The following is a 15,759-nucleotide window of genomic DNA, read 5'->3' on the forward strand; positions in this document are numbered from 1 at the left end:
CTTTCATATCTGGACATCAATAGATCAATCTTGGAGCGCTTCACTTCACTGGTGCCTTCATGGGTAACTTCCAGCAGGTCCCAAATCTGCTTTGCCGTTTTACAACCCATGATACGATTATGTTCATTTGGCCTGAGACCACAGTGAAGCAGCTTGATAGCAAGAGCGTTCATCTCCATCTTTTGAAAGTCTTCCTTTTCATATTCAGTGATTGGTTTTGGAATTGATTCATTGTTGGAGTTGATGGTCGTCACCTCGAAATCTCCTATTTCAATTACTCTCCATACTTGGTAATTTTCGGCCTTTATAAAAATTTCCATCCTATTTTTCCAGTAGGTATAGAATTTCCCATCGAACATGGGTGGCCTTTGCGTAGAGTACCCTTCTTCCATGCGTTCGTTCATCTTCAATATCTTGCCAGGGAACAGGATACTGCTCTCAGGGTTTCCTGATTAAATGAGGAACAGGGCTCTGATACCAATTGTTGAAATACACGAAGATGGTCGAATGCAACAAGAGGGGGGTGAATTGTTGTGTATCAAGCTTTACTACGTTTTTCTTCTAATTTGCGGAATTTTAACAAACAAAATAAAGCTTAAACTTAAAAAGCAAAAGATAAAAAGGAGACAAAGATTTTACGTGGAAACCTTCTTGGCCTAATAAGAAGGAAAACCACGACCCCCCGGGATTTCAAAATTCTCACTATGTTTTAGGCAATCAATTACAATTACATAAAACAGTTTGCTTCACTTGAAGCTTCTCTACTCTAGGCCTAATTCTCTTTCTCTACTTTCTCCTTCTCTTTCTCTTTTTACGCTTCTCTTCTCTATTCCCTTAGACTTCTCATAAGTCTAATTACAAAAAATCACTCAATAACCCTTACAAGGCCAATTCTCAAGAGGATAAAAATTAAAATAATTACTTAAGAAAAATATAATAAATCAATTGGCATTGGAAAACAGAAAATATTTTTCTTAAATGATCTCCCTTTAATGGACACTCTTGGATCCTCATTCGGTTTGAGCAAAGTTCCTCCTATTTATAGTGGGAACAGCCAGCAGTTACTTTAGACACACCTCCCACTATCATCCACGTTCTTAAAACAAAAGGTAGTGGCATTGCCAATAAATAAATGTCCGGCTGTAATTTGCTCAAAGAGAAAAGCAGTTTCCTTAAGCTAAAAATAGCATAGGAATTAAAAACACAAGATCCTAAAAAATAGGAGATCTTAATCTTAAGAAGAAAAAGTCTTAGGCTATTTTTAGATAACCTAAAATTAGTTTAGCCAATTAACTTACTAATTAATTTAAGCAACTAATTTAAGATTTAACCGTTTACATCAACTAAAACCAGAAATAGATTTGAGACAGATTTAGATTTGAGTTATATTCATTAATTTTAAGTATCAAACTCAAAAACATATTCATAGGATTTTAAAACTTTGAACTGAAAGTCAAATTAATCATATATAATGGGTAGGGATGGCCACGGAGCGGGTTACCCGGAATCGAATTGGTTCCGAACCGCTTGAAACCGTCTCGGAATCGAAACCGTTCGCGACAGGTTCCGAACCGCCGAACCGTGAAACCGCCGGAAAAAGTTGCCGGAACCGGAATCGGTCTGGGTGAACCGGCTCAACAGTTCCATGGAACCGGAACCGGAACCGGTCCGGGTGAATCGGCCCAACGGTTCCATGAAACCGGAACTGGAATATAGCCGTTATACTAGCCTTTATAGCCGTTGCAAATTTTTCTATAAATACACATCACATTCAATCATTTTCATTCACAACTCATCTCTTCTCCTACTCTCTCTACTTACTCTCTCTACTTAATTACTTAATTAGGCAACTATTCTCTTAATTACATAATTAGTCTTTTAATTATTCTTTAATTTAGTTAATTACATAATTAGTCTATTAATTAATTAATTATTTATTTCTTAATTCTATTATTGTTTCAATATTAGCATGTCTTCCTTTTTGAAAAAAGCCTCTAAAAAGTTACTAAAGTGGCAAAATCATTTGGGAGGTTCTAGCTCCAAAAGAAAGGCCACTTCAACTCCGTCGGTATCAACAACACCTTCGATTAGTAATTATAATTATGAACCAAATTATCCAGAAGGGTACGGCCAAAATTACACAATTATGCAGAAGAAGTGGAAAGAAAAATACAAATTGATGAAGATTAAGAACAAGAAGAGGAACCAACGACCCCTATTGGGATACATAATTCTCGACAGTCATCAACAAGATCACATGAAGAACGACTACAACAACAACAACAAAGACAAGCTCGTGGTAAACGAGTCAATTTCCAAACTATCAGCTAGTTTTATAATTTTATTCTTCAAATTGATTAAATTTTAAATTATTATTTATTTATATATTGTAGTATTTGAGTATGTCTTTATATTTAAATTTAGATGAAGATGAACCAGTAAAACAACCTTTTTCGGCAATGCCAACTCCTAGTGGTAGAACTGTTTCAATTGTGTGGTCGTATTATACAAAAGAACCAACCGACAATCCAAATGTTTTCTTATGCACTTGTCTTTGTGAAAGTCAAGGAGTAAAGCCCTTAGTTGCATACAATTTCACCAGAGGTAAATACTTTTTAAGTTTTTTATACATACATTATATATTCATATTTTATAAATCAAGAATGTATTAAAAATTCATTTATTGTGTTTTGTGAATACGTGTTAGGTGGTGGTACGGGATCTTTTAACAAACATTTGGCGAAGAAGCATGGAATCACAAAAGAAACTCATGCAGCAAGCAGCAGCGGGACTACAAGTGGAAGCCGACAGTCGGACATTCCCAGCATAGGTATGCCTTTTAAATATAATCGTAATCATATGATTGATGAATTTTCTAAATATGTAATTTGTGATGAATTGCCATTTAACCATGGTGAAAGTAGGGCATCGGAGCATTACACTAGAAAAACTTTGCAACCACAATATAGAGCAATCTCTAGGAACACTCTTAAACGACGCACAATTAAATTATATGAATCAATGCACTATGAATTAGTAGAAATGTTTAAATCTTTTAATGTTAGGGTTAGCATAACAACTGATATTTGGTCTGCTCCCCCACATTTAGAAGCTTATATGTGTGTAACAGCACATTGGATAGATCAAAATTAGATTATTCAAAAAAGAATGATTGCTTTTGAGGCAATGCTCGAAAGATATACGGGTGAAAACATAAAATACAGATTAATAGAGATATGTAAAGAATGGAACTTATTAGATAAGATATTTTGTTGTTCTACCGATAATGCAACCGCCAACATTAAATGCATCAAACTTTTGTATAACGAACCTGCATTTAGTTTTATCCTTGGGGGTAGATTATTACACATACATTGTTGTGCTCATATAGTAAACTTATCTTGCCAAGCAGGTATAAAACAATTAAGTGATTTATTAGATCCCATTAGAGACATAGTGAAGTGGCTTAGAATTGGACAGATAAAGAGAAGATATAAGCAATTATGTGACCATTATCAACTAAAAAAAGTGTATTGGTCATTAGATACTCCTACACGTTGGGGCTCAACCAACGATTTATTAAGAAAAGCGAATGCTTATCGTCCAATTATAATACAACTTTATAGTGAGTGTACAGATTGCTATATAAGTGATGACACATGGGAACTAGCTATAGGTATACATAAAATATTAGAAGCGTATGACCACACAACTAATATTTTTTTCATATGTTTATGAACCAAACGTCCACTTAGTAATAAGTGAGTGTATTACTATTTTTTATCATCTTCTTAAACATTCACATGATGATACTAACCCATATTTAAAGCCGATTCTTGCAGATATGATGGATAAGTGGAAGACATATTTTACTGATTTTCCTTTTATTTATGGAATTGTGACAATTTTAGACCCATGTTTTAAGACAGAAGTCCTTACTAAAGTAATTGGATTTTACTACCAATCATTAGATCGCCCGCCTAGTGATGTACATAGTTATGTTGGAACTTGTAAAAAACTATTAGCAGAACTTTATGATTACTATGCTAGTGTATATAACCCAAGTCGCGATACGTCTAGGCGTACTAGCGTCTCGGCACGTCCCTCTTATTATAATTCCATAATAGCTAACATAATAAGTCAAAATGATAGTTTTGTAGGATCATCTTCTTCTTCACCCTCCACTTTATATTTAGAATTAGATAATTATCTTAAACATCACTCTGAAATTGACCAAGCTACCTATAATATTTTAGAATGGTGGAAAGAAAAATCTATAAAATTTTCCATATTATCGAGAATTGCAAAGGATATCCTTGCAATTCCTGCTTCTACAATAGCGTCGGAGTCTGCTTTTAGTGCAGGTAGAAGAGTTTTAGACGAAAACAGATCTCGTCTTGCTCCATATAGTATTCAAATATGTGTTTGCAAGAAAGATTAGGATCAAGCGGAGCTTCAAACACAAGGACTATAGAACGATGATGATCAAGGCGACGATGATGATGAATACATCTGCATCATCGTCAGAAGGAGAGTCAGCGGAAGCATCTAACCAACCAGATGATGATGACGAAGACGAATAGGATTAATCGGACAACGATCAATCAACATTCAACAACTACAAATAAAAGGTATGACAAAGAACTACGTGGGCTTTGATTCCTTCGGGATACGTAGGCAGCTTAGTATTACTTTGGGATACTAGGTTCAAGTCCATTTTCTCCCTCTTTTTTTATTAATCATCTTTATCGTTTCTTATTAATTTATTTTTTTCATTCTTTTTAGTAAATATTTTAATAATGATGACAAGCAATGAATTTCGCTAATGATCAAGTAATCATCAAAGGTACGTCCGCATTATTATAGTATTTTTATATTATATTTAAAGAAAAAATAAAAATGGAACCGATGGTCCGACCAGCCCAACCAGCGAGTTGGAACTGCCGGAACCGCCTCATGAACCGCTAAGGAACCGATTGGAACTGCCCGGAACTGAAACCGAAACCGGAACGTTCGAATCATGTTCCAAATGGAACCGGAACCGGGTGGAATCAGAACCGGATGAAATCGAAACGGAACCGGCCCAACCTGGATCGTGGCCATCACTAATAATGGGTAAAGTCTCAAAAAAAATGAGTTTAGTCTTACTTTTTTCTCTTTGTTATTTTAGTTATAGAGTCTATGATAAGAAAATATGTCTAGAATATGACATGACTTAGATTGAATTTTAGTTTGATCAATTAAGAGTACAAGTCTAATTTATTCTCAACTCTATGGATTAAGTTTAATTTGGAAAGATTTAAACCAAAAATCAGATAAATTTTTATTACGTTAAGAGTCATGATCTAAACCGATTAATTATAAAACAATACAAACAAAACCTTTAAATTAGAGTCAAATATGGTTCCAAAAAGGTTTAAAACAATTCACAAATTCATGGGTCATATGTCGGGACTAATGACAGACTCAGGTTGGTGCCGACTCTATTGGTTGAATCTTAGTATAGTCGGGTTGAAATTGGTCATAGTCTGGGTCATGTTTGGGATATTTGGTTCGAGTTAATGGTTGACTCACGATAGATTTAAGTTTATGGGTCAAATGTAATTTGAAACCATAGACCCGACCATACATATGTGAAGACTCAACTCCTTTAACTGATGATATTCAAATCACATATTAAATTAAATAAATTAAAAAAATAAAAAATCATATTCGATATAAAGTGGTTAATTGATAAATAATTTAAGTCCAAAATATGTTGAAATAAGTTTGAAATAAGTTGACTTAAGTTAAATGTCTTTATAAGATAAGGTTAAATTTGAACGTTTGTTTTAATAAGTAATTACATGTTTTTACACGTTTTATACCTTGATAATTTGAATTAGTAATTTACTTGGAAAATAAGTTAATATTAATTATAGGTTTTCCCAAAAATATGGAGTTGTTTTATAACTCAACTAAAAAAATAGGAAGAATAATTCAAATGAAGCTAAAATCTAGGATCTTTATGTGGCTTATGTTTTTCGGTTGTTTTTGTTTGAATTATTCCATATTCAATTTTTGGCATGAGTACTAACGTGTCAGCATATCGAAGAATTGAAAGAGCTAAAATAGTAACAAAAATGTGTATTGAATAAGTCATAGTGGTGCGTTAGATTTTACTTGCTGCTCAAGGTTTTGAAGATCGATTCAGCATGACTAGATTGGTGAAATTAAAGGAATGAAGTTTCATTGGTTTGTATAGCTATGTTGAGACGTAACATATATATATAAGAGGCTTCATTCAAGAATTAAGAGATTGCAACACTACTTACGAAATAGCTTTTTACTTACTTTGAGATTTAATATTCAAAAAGTGTTGTAAACTTAGTTTATCTAATTCTCACATTTGTAATAGGATTTAGAGTTAAAAAAAGAGTTAGAATTTTAATTTTTATCTATGCCTAAAGCTTGGAATACTTTTTAAAGTATTCATTTTGTTTTCTCTTTTGTGAGATTGGGTTTAGATCTTTTATTCAGGGAACTTGTAAGACGTTTTTTGAGGTAAAGAACGTTGTGAGAGAAGATATAAAGATCTTCTTAGTCATATAAAGTTTATTAATAAAAGACGTTGATCCCTAAAGGTTGGAAGAGAACCCATAGGCCGGGAGTAGGCTATTGATAACTAAACCTCGTTAATAATCCATTGTTCTTATTTAAGTACATTTTTGCATTTAGTTCTTTAGATCTATTATTCGATCTAAAACAGTTCCAGAAAACTGTTTTGAAAGGTCTTCTAAGCTCTTGAGCATACCTTCTAGAGAAATTTTTATAAAAGGGCATACTCTCTATTCACTCCCAGAGAGTATTCGATCTCCTATCAATTTTCAATATGATTTTAATTTAAAATGGTGCAACGGTTGGGTCATATTTGGTTTTTACTGGGTTTGAGTGTATAAATTGAGTATGAGTTGAACCTTGTCAAATGCAGTGTAAAAGTATTAAAAAGTTAAATGTAATTATTTTTTATTAGAACCAAGACCCGATCTTAACTTAGTGGGTCTTAAAGAAATGAAACTTTTACATTAAGCTGGTCTGATTTGGGGGTCAAGTTTTGGTCTAGTCCAACTTGATACTAAATGCACTGGTGCATGACAATACTTAATTATCATGTGATTAAAGAAAAAGATTTCTAATACCAATATATAACTATAAAACCACGACATTTACTTTTTCAGTTATGGTTTTGCAAAAATTGAACAAAGGTTATTTTTTTATCACTATATTGCTAAATTGTTTTTTTTTAAGTTCAATTATTAAAAACACACAAGGAGGGGAATGACATCAAATGTAGAAATATTATCTTTTTAGGTTTATCGAATCAAATTTACCTGAATCAAAGTTGCATCCGAACCGGTTGCTAACAGAAAATTAAAAAACTGAATGCAAACTGTAAGCTGTTTTTATAATCAACATATAACTATTAACCGAGAATACCTGAAATGCTGAACCTGATAGTGACCAAACAGTCATATAGCCGACCTAAATTATGCACAATAAAACTCAATTCGGCTAAAATCGACTTAATTCAAATTGATTTTTAGATGAATTTATGTAAACCTAAACTAATTTTTAACCAAATTATTGTAAATCAGAACTGATTTTTATTGAAAATAAGTTTAAAACACTAGGAATGTTATGATTAATATAAGTTTCCAAATTATTATTTGTATCTTGAGCAAATTTGTAATTGATAGGAGTATAATTTATGAAATGATAAATATGTGAAAACTAATTTGAAGTATTGCTACAACGTAGAGAATATTATTTTGCTATTTTTAGAATTGAAAACTAATTAACAAGATTCCTGATAAAATTGACTAACATGTTGAATTGCATTAATACATTTTGTTCTATGAGCAATGTGGAAAAAAATTATTTTGCTATTTTTAAATTCTAAATGATGTATAAAAACTGTTAGCTTTTATAACTTTATAAAAGAGATCTCAATCTCATTTAATATGGGACAAAATTATCAAATTATAATAAAAAGTTTAGTAATTCTTGTTTTCTTATGTATTCGCATATTAAATTTTTAGATTAAGCCAAATATAAATAATGACTTATAAACTTGATGAACATTATATGTAAAATATGAGTATGCTTATATAATAACTCTATGAAAGAGGTTACCAATTACCATTTATCATTTATCAATGCGTGATAAAGATATAAAATCATGAAAGAAAAATTATAGTTTTGATTTCTAATAAAGTACCATATTAATTTTTTTTTTGATTTATTAATTATAAAAACATACTCTAATAGATCGAGTTTCGAAGATCGAACTTTAAAATATAAGTGTTCATATTCTATTATATTATCTTATAGATAATCCAATAGAGTAAAATAAATTTTCATAAATAAACTTTTATAATTTCATATACATTATACACATTTGCAAGCTAACCCTTTAATGCTTTTAAACTATCCAAGATAAACAAGTCTAAAACTCAACATTATAATAAAGTCAATTTGAAAACTAAGTTTTAACAAATAACAATTATGACCTCAATTAAAACAAGGAAAATTCTACGTGGTAACCAAAACTTTAACAAAATCCATGTGGTAAACCAGAGGTTTACCATATTGCTCCACCGTGACCTTTCTGCACATTAAACATTAGCAAATGTTAATTTCTAAACTTTAACGCTATTGTACGCCTATATATGCAACTCACCATTTCAAATGTTATCGGTTTCAACCTTTTTCCCCAAAACATAAACCCTAACTCTACCATCTTTCATCCAAATTATATTTTTTCCTCGAAATTTAGAGATGGTAGAGTTAGGATTTATGTTTTGGGGGAAAAGGTTGAAACTAATGGCTTTTGAAATGATGAATCACATAAATAGGCGTACAACAATCTTAAAGCTTCAAGATTAACGTTTGGTAACGTTTTATGTGCAAAAAGGTCACGGTGGAATAATTTGGTAAACTTCAGGGTTACCGCATGAATTTTGTTAAAAAAAAGTTTTGGTTACCACGTGGAAAACCCAAAACTTCAAGGTTAATATGTGGAATTTCCCTTAAAACAATTAAATAAATTGATTTGACGAATCCGATAAAACAATTGGCAATTAACTTAACCCAATATTGATATGATCAATAGAACCCTCTAACCGACTCCTATTTGAAAAAAAACCGCGAACCCGATTTGTTTCCAAAGAAACTGAATTAATTATAGATTGATGACAACTTGAGCCTGATTAACACTCGTTTCAAACTTCAATTGGTAACGAACCGGTATAAAATCGATAACCATATAATCTTTGTTACATTGACTAATTCGAATTCTGATCGAACCGATTAACACTTGTCAGAAACCAACATGATAACCCAAATGAACATCTTTAATCAAATGACACCTAATTCATGACAAACTATGTCTTTAAATAATGTCTAAAAGTTTTGTGTGAAAACAAGTAATTATGAAAAATATAATAAAAATTGAGAATTACATAGTTCTAAAAGTTATTATCAAATTCTCTATTTTAACTATTTTTAAAGTAATGGTGAAATTATTTCAACTTCAAATTTCATTTTTTTTTTATCAATTTAACTTCTTTATTTGACACACATAAAATTTAAGCCGTTTTCAAATTCAAAGAAAATAATCGTTAATTAACATAAAATGAAATAATTGATGGATGAAAATAGGGAAGAGCAAACACATTATTAATGTTGGTTCTGTAAATTTAGGCTTGGAAGCACTAAACCCAACTTTTCTCGGGCTTAGCTTTTTGTAGAAACTGTTTTATTGACACTTTGACTGATTATCCCCATACCCAACATCCAACAACACCTCGGAAATTTACACTCCCTTTCACTTCTCCTTCCTCTTTCCTCTTCTGTCAAAAAACCAGAGCAAATTTAACACACATAGATACACATAAATTATATACACTACAATTAATGGAAGCTTCCGTTATTTCTCCTAGAAACGTCTCATATCCTTTATCTTAGTTTCATCATCAATATTCCCAGCTTTTTTTAAAAAAATTTTTTAGAACAAAAATTTTCATAATATAAAATAGTACCTGCCAAAGGCATTAATAATGGCAGAAAAGGGGGGATTTAAGGGAGATATTAATCTCCCAGGAGGGAGTTTTTCAAAGCTATTATTGTCATCATCTGATGATGTTGAAGAAAGCTCCATTTATGTCCCAGTTTTACCTCCTCTATTTTCTTCTACTACACCAAAAATGCTCTGTTTTGGTGATTTTAAATCTAAAAATAAACCAAAGCTTAGTGCAAATACTAATATCACTACTCCAATTAACAATGTTAGTATCTGTTTTTCATGATTTTTTAGTTGTTTGATGAATTTGTATTGATGATAATGGTGATTTTGTTGTGGGTTTCAGAAGAGGACAAATTGGTCTGGTTCGGGTGAAGAATCAAGGCATGAGTCCGGGTCAGGAAATGGTCAGAATCAGAAGGATAGGTTGAAGAAGAATAAACCAGAAGTCGGGCCCATTGTTACTTGTTCACCTGGACATGCAAAGGTCAGGAAAGTAAGCTCTCAGCTTCGTATCAATGCATGGACGCTCATTATTATTGTTAAAAATTGCAATGATTTATTTTAATCATTTCTTGAAATAATTTCATTGCTTTCTTTCTAAAGAAAATTTTGTTACAAAATTTATGGGTTTTGATGATTTTTGGATGAACACGATAAATACAGGCAAAGCGGGTGAAACTCGGAGAGAGGATCAGTGTATTGCAGCAACTTGTATCTCCCTATGGCAAGGTTCACTAATTATTCATATATATCCTTTATTAATACCATCTCGGTTCCTGTTGACATTCCCATAAGAATGTTCACGTAGCATTTAAATAAAATTGAAGCATTCAAATGTTAGATGTAATAGTATATTGAATGATTATGTTGATGGTGAAAAAATGACAATCATAGACATTAAAAATATTAAAATAATATTATTGGAAAAACATACAATACACAAATATTAAAAATACAAATAAATGAAGTTATGTAAAGTTAGCCTAAAACATGTGAAATCATAAGTAATCTATGAATGTTAAAATAAATGGGTAGAAAATATGTGAGAACGATAAACATTAAAAAAATATTATAATTAGAATTAACATGATTAAATATAAATATAATTTTTTCAAGAGAACAACAAAAAATGACTCCAAATGACAAATGATAAATTAGAATATTACTTTAGAAGAAAGAAGAAACACAAATCAGTCATTGTTTTGTGTTTAATGTGTATACAAATTAAGTCATACAGTCTATTCCATGGCTTATACTTTGGAGACGGATGATCTTTGTACAATGAGACATGGGGGATTCATGTTTGGGTCACTACATAAGGTGATCAATGTAGTGCATAGAGAGTGCCTTGAACAAGGTAAGAAGTGCACGTGATGGGTCTTGGTTCATGCCTTGAACGAGGCAAGAGGAAAGAAGGTGCCCTTGAATGAGGCACAACATATGAGAGAATGATCTGGAGATGGTGCTCGTTTGAGCATATATAGTATTCGTCCGAGCACCTTAGTGCACGCCAAAATGCGAGTTTCTATTTTATGCTTGGCTGGTTGGCAAGTCTTGGCCCCTTTGGGCTAGGGTTATTCTAACTTGTTTAGGGGCTATATTTACCATCCTAGTTAGAGTTGCAGTGAAATATGTGTTTAAAAGAACAAAACTCTAATCTTAATGAAATTACAATGGAGAAATTGATTAGGGAAGAAAGACTAATTTTAGGGAGAAATAGAAGCAAACATGGTAAGGTTTTATTTTAGAATACTTAATGACCTAGTGTATGAAGCTATTTATAGGGGACTATAAAAGTTATGCAACCTTCCTACACATGTCGTCCTGGTATGATGGTAGCCTTGATCCACAAGGTTACACCCAATGATTGCAATATGGTGTGTATTATGATGATTCTCCCACAACAAATCCCATTTCACCATTTGAGTCTTTCTCATTATACTATTAAACTAAAATATTTTGCCTAATTAAGTCCTAATACTTGGTGAATTAAAGTCACTCAATTAATTATCTTAGCACCATGAAATCTGAATTAGACGATGTAATTATATTATTTTGGTGTTTTTACTATTAACCAGTGTGGTAATTTATTTTGTGGTGATGCAGACAGACACCGCTTCAGTATTACATGAAGCAATGGGTTACATAAGATTTCTACATGAACAAGTGAAGGTGCTTTGTACACCTTATTTAAATTGCTTGCCTTCTCCATCTTCGGAGTCTCCGTGTCAATCCCTTTCAGTAAGTATTTTTAGACTATAAATTAAATACAATGACATGAAATGATTTGTTGATTGTGAAAACACCTAAAGTTGCTTGTTGAGTTGTTTCTTCAATCGGTACCTACACTCATTCTTTCTTTTTTTTTTATATGATTTCTCGACTAATTTGATCGTGTAAAACTAATTCGTTTCATTCAATTTCTTACATTTCCATTGAAAATTCTTCACTTGGAAGAAAAATCGTAGCAAACTTGACACACTCTACTCGTTTTGAGTTTTTTGTTTTCATTTTAGGATTTTAACATCAAGTGCATTGTATTCTTTATGCTTCAATTTTAAGTTTTTAGTTTGAGTTGTTTATTTTGTATTTACTATGAAAAGTTGGATAATTTTTATTGAATTAATCTCACGTAATACTAATTGATTTGAATCGAAAATAACTTGTATAAATAAATACATTATACATGTTTATTCAGGTTAAAAATTTTGACCTTATCCTAACCTATTTAACATAAAAATCAGGTTACATTGACACATTTAATTAATTGAGTCAAAACATCAACTAAAATCTATTTATTTCGAAATAGGTTCAAGTTGGATTACTAGATTGAATTTACTTTGGCAGACCTACTTCTTCCTAAGTACATAATTGAGGGGGTGAGGGGATGAGGTTAGTGATAAAGTCTAGTTATTATTCATGGAAAATAAAGAAAATCATCAACCAAATAGAAGAAGAAACTTAACTTTTTATGATTTTACATTTTAACCCCAATTCGCAACTTATATATATATATATATATATATATATATATATATATATATATATATATATATATATATATATATATATATATATATATATATATATATATATATATATATATATATATATATAAAAGTTTCTTTTATTAATGGTATGGAGAAATGAATAAAATGATTCGAATATAGGATCCCTTTGACATGAGAGTCGTCTCAAATGCATGACGCATCATTGATCAAAATTTGAACTAAATGTACTAAAATGAACGAAATTGGTCGAATTGATTTTGCATCTTGGTTAGAATCATTTATTTTAATTCTTTTTCGATATTTTCAATGATCACAGGGGATAGGCTGATAGATCAACTAAAATCCTTAAGAGAGCCTAAGAGTGTTATTAATGATAGATTTGTTATTGGGTTTATACATAATAAGATCAACATATGAGGAAAGTTGATTACACACAAATCGATTAGGTTCTATACTAAAATCAATTAGCATTAAAATTAATAGCCTATCAAGTATATATGTTAACCTCTAATTAATTTTTTAATATGGGATCACATGTGCTTTATTTTTCAACAATTAAATGACAATGAGATTAACACCCCCATTTTAAGAGTTTAACTATATTTTTCCTTTAGGTTGTTTCATTGATTTGCATAATTTTTGTTTTCGGTCATTGTCTACATTCATTCTTTTTAATTTGGGTTCGTTTCATAGATTTGCATAATTTCTATTTTTGGTCATTATTCACACTCTTTGTTTAAATTTTTTTTATCTCTTTTTATGTTATTTACATATTTTCTCCACTTCTTTATAATGACATTTGTTCGACCTTATGAAAAAGTGAGATAAATGTGTGGAGAGGACTAAAAGATAAGTTAATTGTGAGGATAATAATTTAACAAATAGTATGAATTATGACTAAAAATAAAAATATAACAAAATTCATAGATTATAAAAATAATAAAAATATTCCTAATTTTATGTTTAAGAGAGAGTGGAGTATATGAGTGACTTTATCCGTAAATGCTCCTATATTATCAACAAGAAAATCCTAATCAATAACCATAAATCACCAAAAAACAAAAAACATAATAATAAAATAAATAAAAAAAGAAAAAGATAAAACAAAGTATCAAGATTTCCTATATAAAATTAGGCCACATGATAGTTTCCAATTCCATATAACCGTGATTTAGTTAAAATTGTTTTGAATTCTGACTTTCTATTCTACTTTTGAAATAGTCAAGTCTATACTCAAAGATTGATCTAAAAAGATAAACAATAGAGAAGAAAAACAAAAGCAGTGATATAACATACATCAATCAAAGACTGAACTTTATCACTGAACTTTTTTGTATTTTATTCACACTGTAATTAATAAAAAAGCCAATCACTATAGAATTAGCCGGACATTTCTCTCTTTCATTGTCACATGTACTACATAATTTACATATCAATATGTGTTCTTTAGCCTTTTTATTTTGAGTGCATAGTATGATATGACATTATACTCCAGTAGTAAATGTTGAGAGCTATAATGAATATATTGGGCACAGGAAATTGATGCAACAAATGCTAATAAGAAGAATTCAAGAGAGGGTTTAAGAAGCAGCGGCCTGTGCTTGGTTCCGGTGGAATGCGTCATTAAGGTTGGCGATGGGAATGGCGCTGATTTCTGGTCATCTGTTACAATAAGCACATCAAGGCCATGAAACCTTTTTTTTTTTTTTTTAGGAATCGTTCTTTTTGGCTAGAAGTACAGTCAGTAACTGTAATGTTTTGTGCATCTAATTAGAAGTAAAGAAGATATGTAAATTTTGTGTAGCACATACATCGTCATTAAAGTAGAAAGTATCTTCTTTTGTCCAATGAAAGATCCTAGGGATAGTTAGGTCGTATTGATTTTGGACGACGTTATAAAAAATCTTATGTACCTCATTTTGGCCGCGAAAAGTATAATGTATTCTCCTACTCTATTAAATGTGAACTGAGTACATAGGCCTTTACTTATACAAAATTAAGTATGCTAAAAAGGAAATAAGGAAAGCTACATACACAAAAGGTTATAAAAAGTATTCCCTAAATTATATTTATTATACTATATTCATACACTCTCCCTTAAGTTAGGTCTTCAAGTCACTGATACCTAACTTGAACAAAAGTTTGCTCGAATGCTTTATATGTGACTGCCTTTGTAAGAATATTAGCTAATTGATCTTTTAATCTCACAAAGGGGAGACTGATGATCCCCTTCTCTAGTTTTTCCTTTATGAAGTGTCTGTCGATCTCAACATGCTTGGTGCGATCACGTTAAACTGGATTTCCAAGGATACTGATAGCAGCTTTATTGTCACAATACAATTTATAGGCCTTCGTCTGTGGAAAGTCTAATTCATTGAGGAGTTTCTTCAACCACATGACTTCAGTTATTCCTTTGGCAACACCACGGAACTCTGCCTCTGCACTGGACAAAGTGACAAATTTTGTTTCTTGCTTTTCCATGTAACGAGATTCCCTCCTACCAAAGTAAAGTATCCAGAAGTTGATCTCCTATCATCTCAGTCTCCTACCCAATCTGCATCAGTATAGGCTAGAAGGTCTAAGTGATCATTCTTCCTAAATCGAATGCCTATGCTACTGGTGCCTTTCAGATAGCTTAGGATTCTCATTACTGCGGTCATGTGGTGTATTTGTGGTTGATGCATG

The 15,759-nt window shown here is 31.3% G+C and overlaps 1 protein-coding gene across 2 annotated transcripts; it reads left to right on the forward strand.

The window, feature by feature from the left end:
• Nucleotides 1-10,059: 10,059 nt before the first annotated feature.
• On the forward strand, nucleotides 10,060-15,016 carry LOC130806345 (transcription factor bHLH113-like). 2 transcript variants are annotated; one of them, XM_057671375.1, is made up of 5 exons: nucleotides 10,060-10,325; nucleotides 10,407-10,556; nucleotides 10,727-10,792; nucleotides 12,170-12,304; nucleotides 14,610-15,016. In XM_057671375.1, the coding sequence occupies exons 1-5, from the start codon at nucleotides 10,098-10,100 to the stop codon at nucleotides 14,763-14,765; spliced, it is 735 nt and encodes a 244-aa protein (XP_057527358.1). In that variant the 5' UTR covers nucleotides 10,060-10,097; the 3' UTR covers nucleotides 14,766-15,016. The 2 variants fall into 2 exon arrangements, with proteins under 2 accessions (XP_057527358.1, XP_057527359.1); XM_057671376.1 differs by having other exon boundaries at nucleotides 10,407-10,547.
• The last annotated feature ends 743 nt before the right edge of the window (nucleotides 15,017-15,759 follow it).

This window comes from Amaranthus tricolor, chromosome 2 (assembly GCF_026212465.1).
Source record: "Amaranthus tricolor cultivar Red isolate AtriRed21 chromosome 2, ASM2621246v1, whole genome shotgun sequence".
NCBI classification, from domain to species: domain Eukaryota; kingdom Viridiplantae; phylum Streptophyta; class Magnoliopsida; order Caryophyllales; family Amaranthaceae; genus Amaranthus; species Amaranthus tricolor.